We start from the raw sequence: 12,056 nt of genomic DNA on the forward strand, positions 1-12,056 counted from the left end.
AGTTGAGCAAAGGGGGTGAACGAGAGATGTACTTATCTCTTCTTTGAAAGATGATGTTTCTTTCTGTGTGTGTGTGTGTATCTATCTGTGTGATTTTTTGTAAGACTGGGGGTGGGGCTGAGAGAGAGAGAGAGACAGAGAGAGAGCAGAATAAGTGTTGCCATTTCTGAGCTTGTTGTCTGACCTTGTTTAATAAACTTGTTTTTGAGAGGTGCTAGCCCCTCCTATGCCCAGCTTTGTGTGTTTGTGTGTACGCCATAGCGATGATTTGATTGGCTGAGCACCCCGTAGCGATGACTTGATTGGTTGAGCAACGTACATATTGAGGATAAAAGGCGAGGACGCCAATTGTGATTGGCCGGAATGTGATGATGTATGATGATAAGAAGAGTGCCCCTCACTTCACACGGGTGTGATTTCCTTTGCTGTAAAGTAGCTTGTAAATATTGTTAGGGCTTGTGGTTTTCTGGGCTTGCTGAAGTGCAGTTTCTTTTGGGGCTTCCTTCCTAAATGTGTTACTTTTAAACTAGTGGGGGACGTCTGTCTGGCTCATGGGGACGTCTCTGGCATAGCTTTTCACATGGGGGTCCGCGGGCTAATAAATGTCGATTTGGGGGTCCTCGACATGAGAAAGTTGGTCTAACGAACCCCTCCTCCCCCTCTCTAACAGAAGCTGGCAGTCAGATCGTGTGCCGTCGGGCCGCCCAACAAGCCCCTCTCCCTCATCAAAGCACCCGGCGGCAGCAGCCAGAGCATAGCCATCTCCGTGGTGCCGGCCAAGGCTCCCGTTTCCATGGTGACGGCACACATTAACGGACAAAAGGCGGCGGCGGCGGTGGCGAGCTCCGAGGCCTCCCCCGTCAACCTCCAGACGGCCGGCAGCAGAGTGGCGGCGGGCGTTCACCAAACCCTGAGCCGGAGAGCAGCAGAGCTGCACAACTCCCAGGTATAGTGACAGTACGATCTACCATGACCCCTCCCTCCGCTGCAGTGCACGGCGACTAGAGTACACACGCACGCACACTTAGATGTGTAGATCTGCTATTCTTTCGACTAACGAACATTTCTGCCAGTAACGACATCCCCAAAACCGCAGGACAATTAAGGGTTAAAGTGGTTAAATATATTAAAACACCGAATGACTTTGAAATAAAACAACTTATTTGCATACACACACAGTATGTACAGTATATAGGCTACAGTTCTTCATTTACCGTTATGCCATCCTCATATATCCAACAGATCTAGCCTATTATAACAGTATACTGTTATACTGTATACATTCTCAGATAAGAATACCTTACACTTGTTTTCTACACTTGTTTTCTACAGCAAACTAGCCATAGTTTGATTGCACCCACTCATACTTTTTATGTCCAGGTTTGTATAATAGGTCCATCATCTCCAGTAGAAATGTGATCTAATCACCCCATAGTAGGGTAGCTTGCTGCCAGTGCCATGATGTGCTTTAGCCAGGAGCCAGCCTCCTTAGTTATAACAACACTTTCTTTGTTTGTGAGTAGTAGTGTATAGGCTAAGCTATTTATAGGGGCTGTGTGTGGATCGTGTAGTTATCATTAATTTTTCACTGAAGGCTCCAGAGTCCAGAACAAAGTGAACATGGACGGATGTTGTTCAGTGAAAGCGGTGGTATTATAGGGCTTGTTTGTTTGTGTGTCCCTCGACGGGACGGACGGGACGGGGGGTAGGTTGTGGTGGGCCGGTCTGGGCCAGAAAAATAAATAAAAAACGGCATGGAATTTTATTAAAAGGACTGACTAAAACTAAATTAAAATTTGCAGTATAAATCAACACTGTGGTACGATTCACATACGTGGCATTTGCGGAAAGCGGCTGCTTGGTATAATGAGCGTGAAAGTGCGGTATTCAGTAAGGACTTCATTAGCCCTCCTTTCCTCTCATTCCTCTCAACAACAGCCAGAGCAATAATCACATTGTCTCTCGTCTCCACTCGGTGGGCCCGCGACGCTCGATTCATCACAGTTACGAGGCCTGTTTCATTATTGCACTACTCGGGTCCCTCGGTTGAGAATCTGGGCCGGGTGGAAACCTTGTATGTCGTCGTCCCCCCTCCCCCCAAGAAAAGAGTGTTACTTTTTCAGGAAATGGGGAAAAAGAAAAAAAAGAGCCTGTGTTTCAGTGGGCCCAATTGTACTAGTGTTTAGTCACCGAGTTCTTGTTAATACTTTTATAAAACACAGACACACCAAACCACTTTCAAATTATTTAGGGAAAATCTTCCAAAATCGTGAAAACCTTTTGGAAAATAGCGAAACAGTCGATCTACAAGCTCATACAGTAGCTTGTTTTGAGCTACTTTTTTGTGCTACTTTTGCATGATGTACAACAAAGCAGGGGATTCATTTTCAACACCCCCCCACCCCACCCCATGAGTAAAAATATAGCGATACAAGGTTTTTGCCCGACGGCCATGACTGTCTCCTGCCTCTGCATGGCTCGCTCTGTATTCAGCACCACCTCCTCCATCAGCACGCGGTTGGATTAGGCCTTCTTCGCACCCGGCCCAGGCAGCCTGCACACTATTACAGTAATTGCAAGGGGCCCCTCGGAGAGAGAGGAGAGCCTTGCACCGACGGCCTGCAGGGCTCTGTGCCTTATGACTTCCTATCTGACTCTCTCTCTATGTCTGTCTGTCTGTCTGTCTGTCTGTCCGTCCGTCCAAGCTGCACTTTCTCCATAAGAACTATACTACACCAATATATATATATATATATATATATATATATATATATATATATATATATATGGTATGTGTGTGTACAGTAGGGCTGTCACGATTACACATTTACACATTTAAGTTGGTGTTTAATTGTCACTGAAAATTGTGATTAACATTATTCCATCAAACGTTGGAATAATGTTAATTTAAAATAAATAAAAACAAAAACCTGTTTGTTACAAAGTAACTTATAAATTAAGTTTTCAATTGCTAGCGGAGTAAAAGTAATTTTTTTGCCTCTGAGATGTAGTGGACCAGAAGTAAAAAGTATTGGAAATACTCAAGTAAAGTACAAACACCTCAAAAATGTACTCAAGTACAGTACTCGAGCACATAGTACTTAGTCACTCTCTCCACCACTGCTCGCTTCTGCACTGCAGCAAGTTGTTCCCCATCCATCCTCGCTCCCCCCGCTCCCCCCGCTCCCTCCCTCCCCCCGCTCCCTCCCTCCCTCCCTCCCTCCCTCCCTCCCTGGTTGGAATGGAGAACAGGTCCGGGGGGCCAGTGCGGGGTAGAAACGGGAGAAACAGACGTGGCGTGCGATAAAGCTGCCATGTTTCATCAATGTGTCACTTTGGAGAAGCACAGGGCTCGCTCTCAACTCCTTCCACGTCATCTGGACTGAATCACGCACACACACACACACACACACATATGCAGGCACGCTCACACACACACTGTCACACACACACACTCTGTCTCTCTCATCCTCTCCACACTCAACCACCCAATGCCCCCCCCCCCTTCTGTTATCAGCTGTCAGGAGAGAGAGAGAGAGAGAGAGAGAGAGAGAGAGAGAGAGAGAGAGAGAGAGAGAGAGAGAGAGAGAGAGAGAGAGAGAGAGAGAGAGAGAGAGAGTGTGTAGGGGGGAGGGTCATACAGGGATTGTTTTACTGCCCTTCATAGCGGTATTGTTTGGGGCAGAGTGAGGATGCTCTCTCACCCAGCTGCTTTGCTGCTGAGCCATAAAACTATACAAAACAACAAGACCCCAAGGTCTCCACTATATGTTGTTCCCCTGACTAACAATCACGACCAATCAAGACGCTCGCTATAGCTTTTCCGGGGCGAGGCGATTCAAATCATTGTCGCCATTTCAAAGTTGCCTCGATAACGATTAATGAACGTGTTATTTTTTTTTGTACACCACCATTGTACAACAAAGTATAACACAGGGTTAAGTGGTTGATCAGACTTGATCGATTTAGCCGATTATTGACGAGTGTAAGAAATGAAATAAAAACCTGCGTCTCGATTATTCGATTGACCTACATGACATGAGCAAGATTAACTCAGTTATTGGTTCTGAATATCGGTTTTGATTAAAAAAAGAAAAGAAAAGGAAATCAAAGATGCTTTTTCTTAGCGGCCGCCCTTCTCTAGTGAGGAGAGAGATAGGAGGAAGGAGGGGGATTGGGGGTAGTGTGTGTGTGTATGGGGGGGGCTGTCCTTCAGTCCACCTGGCCACTAATTTGGGGATCGATAATGAGCTGTAATTGGATTGCGGCGTTGCATGGGTGCGCACATTATGGCCACATTGTTTCAGAGCGTTTTCTTTTTTCTGCTAGTGAACTCCGCTTTGCCTTTTACAAGTGGCACAGGCTGTTTGTGTGGGCCCCCGGGCTCTGTTTTGCCTCTCAATGAGGCTCTCTCTCTCTGTCTCTCTTGTGGAAGCAGCAGGGCTGCATGCCTGGCCAGGCCGTGGCCTGGCAACCAGTACAGCTCTCTCTCCTCATGGGTTTCATGGTTAAGATCCAGGACCGCCCAACCAGGACCAGCCCCACATATAGGCTGCACACAACACTGCAGTGGTGGCGAACGTACTCAAATGTTTTTTTTTTTTACTTAAGTAAAATGTATCAATACTGCAATATAGAAATACTCTGTTACAATTAAATGTCAAATGTCTAAAAACCTTTTGAAAATAGAATACGTAATAGAATACAAGCTCGCAATGCGTCGTTTAGCTTGTAGATTGGCTATATTCTAATTGCCGAAATGGTTAATTTATGTTTTGTAAAAATAATCAAAATCGACAAAGTAACTATTAACTAAAGTTGTAGTACAATATTTGTCTCTGAGATGTAGTGGAGTAGAAGTATTGCAGTATTGCAAATTGGAGTACAAGTAAAGTACAAAATAAATACCTCAAAATTGTACAGTACTTAGTACAAAGTATCTTTTGGAAATAGCAGATTTACAAGCTCAATGCGTCGCAACCCAACACATTCTGAGCTTGTAGGTCGGCTATTTCAAATAGTATAGCCTACATAGGCCTGAAGGTGTTTTTTAATATTAATCAAAATCAACAAAGCAACTAGTGACTAAAGTTTCCAAATAATTGTAGTGGAGTAAAAGTATGACGTTTGCAGTTCAAATCGCTGAGTATAGGGGAAAAAAAGCAGAATCAGAGAAACAAGTGCAGGGGAGAGGGAACCCTATTGAAACCTTTTGAGATTTGAACTGTGCTTCAACTCCTAGCCGCCACTTTCCAATGTATTCTTAAGCTGTCGAACAAAAAGCCTGATTTATACTTTGTCGTAAGACAGTGTTACAGTACGTGCAGAAAACAGCCGATTTCTAGATTGCGATTTTGGGGGGGGGGGGGGGGGGGGGGGGACTTGTTGACGGCGTCGTAAATGCCTGATTTTACTCTTGGTTGCAAAGCTCAGAACGCGTCACATTGCAACACGCTGTGAGCTTAGATCTGCTACTTTCAGAGCGCAACATCCGAGCACAAGCAAACATAAAATTACGTGTATTGTCTTTTAGTTCTACTGGAGCTCTTCTCCTTCCTCCCTATAAATTTAGTCTAGTTTTTGACTAAATTGTCTACATTTAGTCATCGTGGCATTTTCCAACATACTTTTAAGTCGACAAAATCAACACTGACTGCAATTATTTCAACCCACTAAGAGATAAGAAAGTGCTTTTACAACTCTGTGCCTATAGGGCCCCATTGTCTCATAATCAGCCTCCATCAAGGTCAAACAGATCTACATAATTACTGTCGATGTTTGCCATATACAGTAGGTCATAGCGTCCTGGCTGGGTGACATATTTATTCAGAGTTGCGGACTCGGAGGGTTGTTCATTTGTTAGATTTGTAAAAAAAACATGCACAGCATTAAACCAGTGCAGTATGAATGGCACTACAAACTGAATATGAGATCAAAGCCATCTGGGAGCAGTGAGACTTAAACTGAGAGCGTTCTGCATGTTGTGACTACATTGTAGCCTATATGCGTGCGATGCAGATTCCACATCTATTGATCAATCTGTACGTTCAATAGGACTGCAAGAGTTAATCAGTGAACTATATAGTCGATTGAATCCAATTTAAAAAAAATACATTATTCTCATTCATTTTCAAAAGAAATAGCAGATCTAGAAGCTCACATATAGCTCACCACAAGCTCACATCTGCTATTTTGGCTCTTCTTGAAGATATTAACCAATGCTTACTCAATAATAACACAACGTCTCCACCCGACAGCGACGCCAGTGTTGATTTGGTCTTTTAGCCGAGGCAAACCAAATAAAAACCAAGCCATGATGACTAAGACTAAGAATATTGACACTTCCTTCCACAAACACAAACTGTACTAAAATGTTAGGGAGGGAAGAGTGGAGAAGAGATCCAGTAATACAGAAACACCGGCCAAGTTTATGTATGGTTGCGCTCAGGTGTCTGAAAATAGCAGATCTACAAGCTCACACGTGGTGTGAGCATGTCGGTTGGCTATTTTCAGCATGCGACCAAGTGTAAAATCAGGCAGTCGACCAAATCAACTGTAGAGTTAGTCGACTAAACTCTTTGCACTGCACTAATACAGTACTAAAACATTTCAGATGACTTAAAATATGAGTTTGCTGTCAAAATCAACACTGGTGGAGGAGGGGACTGTATGTTCCCCATAGTGTCCCCAGATGCAGCACGCTGGACTTGGCAGGGAGTGGCCACATGTGGAAGGGGTGGGCTGCACGGGGGGGTGGGTGGGTGGGTGGGTACCCCTCTGGGGAGCTAGCTCGCCTCAAACTGCTTTGCTGGCAGGAAATGAAACTAGATGGGCGCCGTGCCCGCAGATAGGCCCACGTGGGTATAGGCGGTCCTCCTCAGCGCGGCTCACTGACGAATGTGCGCGGGGGCGTACTGTATGTGCGCCAGTGGTAGTGGAAGGCAAAACTGACATTTACTCAACTACTGTATACTTAACTTAAGTACAATGTTGAGGAGGTGATTTCAACGTTGAGGTGCGACAATACAATCAATTATAATCTTTAGTTTGTACAATTATTATTGCAAAACATACATTACACACTACTTCGCTATTTGACAAATGCCAATCTGCAAGCTCACGATGCCGCCGCGTTACTTGCGACACAAGTGACCTTGTAGATTTACATTTTAAAGATTTTTGAGTACTCTACCAAGTCTACATTGGTATGTCCAATGTAGAGTAACAACACTTTTGAACCTTTACTCAAGTAAAAGAATACGAAAAAAAAAGAAAAGTACAAGTCAGAGTATACGCCTTCCAGTACGGCGCGCGTGCACACGCGGTGATCCTGACAGCTAGCACTAATAGGTTCCCGCGCTGTACCCAGGCTCAGCGCGAAGATAATTAAATGCCAGACGGCAGGCCGGAGGGACGCGGCGACGAGGGGGTTAAGGGAGAGAAAAGTTGTCTTAATTTCTCCATTCCTCCTGGGTCAGCGTATGAGACGTAATGGATTTCTCACGTTTGCAAGAGAGAGAGAGAGAGAGAGAGAGAGAACCACCATGACATCCAATCTCACGGAGAACATGTCTCTATGCTAATAACAGCAACATGATGCAGAGCTAAGCTAAAACACCCTCTACTCATTATATTATACTAATATATATATATATATATATATATATAAACCTATATATCCCAAAGAGATTGTGTACAGCGTTTTGAAATAACAGCACATTTTAGAAACCATGTTCAAGGGAAGGGATGCTCATTTTTTTTAAAATGGCTTGTTTACGTTAATGTGCAAAAGTCTAAAGGCAGCCATAGTGTGGGCCTCCCCGTCTGTCGCCCGCACCTGCCACTGATTTACAGCCACGGTGTGATCACATTACCCTGCAATATCCATACATACACTGGCAGGAGCTCCATGAGCATGAATGGAATTAAAAGCTACATACATGGGAGAGAGGAAGATGGAGAGAATGTGTAAGCATGCGCCGTGCAGCTGAGCACACATGACATAATAAAATAAATGTACCGGCATATAGTTTTGCCAGGTGCAGCATCCTCTAGTGGCGGCTCCGGGAATAACAGCCAGAAGGAGCTTTTCAGGGTAAAGCGGGGAGCTTCAGCACCCATATTCTGGAGGGGAACATTTTGACTAAAATAAAATAAATAAATAAAAGTAAATAGAAAATAGCAATGCGCTTGGCTATTTTAGGTGTAGAGCGAAACCAAGCGGTCAAAGTACAGTTGTAACTTACTCACGTTCCACTTCTCTCAGACTAGAGGGTTTGTTTAACGTATGGAAGTCCATTGGTCTAAAATATTTTATAATAAATACCACAATGAATGCAAACAACACTGAAACAAATAATAAGAAAAAGGAGAAAAGAAACCACTAGAAATATATAATGACTAATATAAAACTATCATGATGTTTTTTTTATGATTCATTTCATTTCGTTTTTTATTCAACACTATTGTCTTTTATTTATTTATGTCATTGTCATTTTAATTGCAACATTATCAGGGAGTGACACGCAGCAAAGGGAGTCGAACCCGCAACGCGATTAGCAGCCTATAGGTGCCCGGACCGCTAGGCCAAGCCCGGGCCAATTGTAGCATTTTTTTAGACCAAATGACTATGTTCTATACTGTACATGAGAGCCTGTGCTGCCTCTCTTCCTCGGTAATGGCCTGTGGTGGGCAGAGACAGACTGTGTTTAACACCTCTGTTGATTTGTTCCACTCTAAACTAGGTCTCGGCCACGGCCACGGCCGCCGCCTCTCTCTCTCTCTCTCTCTCCTGCAATCCAAGATGCAGGTATAAATAAATGATAGATTTGGCATGCAAGAGCGATCCCGCAGCACACATGACAATAAAACACCTCGTAGCTGCACGCCGCTGCTGGGTTTCAGCCCAATCCATGGCCGCAAGTGTTTACGTTACGACGCATAAGGAGACACATCACACACACACACACACACACACACACACACTGAAGGCACCCTCTCATTTAGTTTCTGCACGGGAAAAAAAAGCCTCAGTGGCGATTTATGCATTTGTAACTCAGATTGTAACAAATGGACGCAAATCGTTCGGTGTACACTATGGTCTGGGTGGATTATGGCGATGTATAAGTTCAGCCATATATTATGGGGGTCCGTCTGACTGTTGAGATATTTTTTTATTTAAGTAGAGATGCACCATATTGAAATCATAGAACAGTGGTAGAGAATGGCTGATGTAGGGAGACCCGGGTTTGGATCCCGGGTACATACAGTATATATAGGGCATAAAAGCTTCAGTGCTCGGCTTAGCTTTCCTGGCTGGCTGTTTGCTAACATTGTAGCAACGTGCAATCAGAGTAATATGGAGCTGCCTTCAGTGTGCAACACTGCACGCAACAATGACAGAAAGATGGGAGATGCAGCCAATGGCAGGTGATGTCTGTAAATTGCCAAGTGTTTGTCTGACGCGCACAGACAGGCAGACAGACAGACAGACAGACAGACAGACAGACAGACAGACAGACAGACAGACAGACAGACAGACAGACAGACAGACAGACAGACAGACAGACAGACATCATGCAATCATCCTGATTATTACGCTGAAGTGGGGATTATCAATAGTGCTTCTTTTTTCCAAAACTAGGGATACAGCGTTGTTGAAATGTTGGCCCATATCTCAACAGCTTGAAGGTAGTATTTTTTATTAATGTTCCAACTTGTTGACCCTTTTGAAAGCTTCCCCGGAAAACATATACAGTCTTCATCATCACAAAAGGCTTTCAGGCTTTTATTTTGTTATTTCTTCAACATAATTAAGTATAATATTTGCTAAAACGGATATATTATTACGATATCGATTCGATACCGATATGATGGCCGATGAATTACCCGTCCCTATAGTTTCTACGTCATGTAATAGCCTACTTGTAGATCTGATATTCTCACAATTTCGGAACATTTTCGCGCTCTTTCCTGGAAAAGTTTTATTTTTTTTACATATGAGGTTTCTACCCGGCAACACAAACTGGAGTGTTGTTGGTCTGATAACAGGAAGTGTCCTGTGGATCTGTCTCCATTTGGTGCCATGCACGACACCAGAGCTGCCAGAAGGGGACTAACGTGTGTGTGTGTGTGCGCGCACGTGCGTGTGCGTACATATGCGTCACACACATGCGTGTGTGTGTGTGTGTGTGTACTGGAATTTGAGGACCAAATGTCCCAACAAGTATAGTAGAATTTGAGAAAGAGACATTGCAAGGACAATTTCCATGGTTCCTCGCGAGAAAAAACGGTTGTGGTTAGCAAGATTGGAGAGTTATAGGCTTATATATATACTCCAGGACACGATTCAGGTTGGGATTATAGGATTAGGCAGGTGAGAGGTCAGATTTAGGGGTTTTGGGGTTGGACTTTTGCCAGATTCGTTGCAAAAATAGCCATTTCGGGGGGACAGAAAGAGCATTAGGCTAAAAGGATAACACAATAGTGGTCCTATCATGTACCATATATATATATAAGGTAGGGTTAAAGTGGATAAACTGATGCTAGGGTATATAGGGTCCCCATTCCAGTATATCGTCTCTGTGGGGTGGACTACTCATCCAAAACTCTTACTTTTCAAGATTCAAAATTAAAGTAGCAGATCTACAAGCTCAAAATGTGTTGCTTTGCGCCTGCTTCGAGCTTGTAGATCTGCTACTTATGATGCTTTTGTGTGACGCTGTATAGTATGACCAAGTAGGCCATTCATTTCAGAATGAAAGGAAAAAACACCAAAAAGAAATTAAAAAAAAATCCTCCAGTTTTCTGAAATAAATATTTTCACGATTTTTCAAAAATAGCAGATCTAGATCTGCTATTTTCCAATAGCTAAATTATAACATAATGTTTAAAACACCAAAAGGGGTTCCCGCCCAAGGTTTCTGCCCGTCAGCTAACGCTAGCATCAGCAATTCCCATAAGCCGTTTGTCGCGAAGTGATGGAGCGGTCTATATTTGGTTGTGAGCGTCGTGCTCAAACGCTAACATTGATCTTCTACACGTAACCGTTTTACAAACACAGTATTGCGTGACAGACACACGTGCATGTGTGTGTGTGTCGGGTGTGTCCTTCCATCGAGACAGCTCGGGAGGGTGATTTCACTCACTGGGGGTCGTCTTTTTGGGGGAAGCCAACGCCACGGGTGGAATTAATCACAGCTTGGCGCCGCAACAAAATATAAGTGTGTGAGAGAATGATGATGGCGTGCTAAGCCTTTCATCCAAGGAGAAAGATAAACTGAGAGGGGGGGGGGGGGGGGGGGGGCTTTTTCAAGGATGATACACATCGTTGTTGTTGTTGGGGCGGAAACCATGTATCGCCATCATTTCAACTTTTGTGATTTGTGTCTGTGAAGTACTGCCTTACTTTTTTTATATTTTTTTATATATTTTTTTTTCTGCGTTTATTGATAGTATACACTACAGTATAGAGATGGGGAGTGACACGGCTGTTCATCTCTCTCTCTCTCGGCTAAGGGGTCCTTGGCCCTGAAAAACAATTCTGACTCCTACTTGAAAGTTTTGGTACATACAAGGTTTTTCCACCCCAATCCATGGCAGCTCAGCTCTTCCTCTAAAGCCCCCCACCCTCCCCCCCCCCAATGCTTCTCTCACTCTTGCAGAGTATGCATTTCCTATCCTCCTTGCCTCTCCCTCTCTCTTCCCCACAGTGAGTAACAGTGATGACAGCACACAAATGATAACAAACACAGACTTGGTACTGGAGACAAGCCGCTAGCCCCGGATCCAATAAGGAGGAGTAGATATACCACTCTTCTTCTATAATCCCCTCTATCTCCTCCCTCCCCCCTCCACCTCTCTCTCTCTCTCCCTCCACCTCTCTCTCTCTCTCCATCCCCCTGCCCCTTGACTGGCTATTTTCCCTCTAGGAGGGAAAAGTGTAGACAAACTGGGCTTTTTCTGGGGGAATATTTATACGAGACCTATATTTTACGAGTAAACAAACAACTTATTGACAACAATTGTAGCGTCGTGCCAAGCCTTTGAGTGCTATC

At 44.1% G+C, this 12,056-nt stretch overlaps 1 protein-coding gene across 1 annotated transcript in view; it reads left to right on the forward strand.

Moving 5' to 3' along the window:
• The window catches only part of phf21b (PHD finger protein 21B), a gene marked incomplete at both ends in the record, with an annotated part of 108,504 nt that overhangs the window by 74,171 nt on the left and 22,277 nt on the right, over positions 1–12,056 (forward strand). The window contains one exon of the mRNA XM_080757000.1: positions 671–946. Coding sequence (XP_080613126.1) covers positions 671–946 — 276 coding nt within the window. The remainder of the gene's footprint in view (positions 1–670; positions 947–12,056) is intronic.

Source organism: Protomyctophum bolini (genome assembly GCF_963924005.1).
Source record: "Protomyctophum bolini genome assembly, chromosome: 23".
Taxonomy (NCBI): Eukaryota; Metazoa; Chordata; class Actinopteri; order Myctophiformes; family Myctophidae; genus Protomyctophum; species Protomyctophum bolini.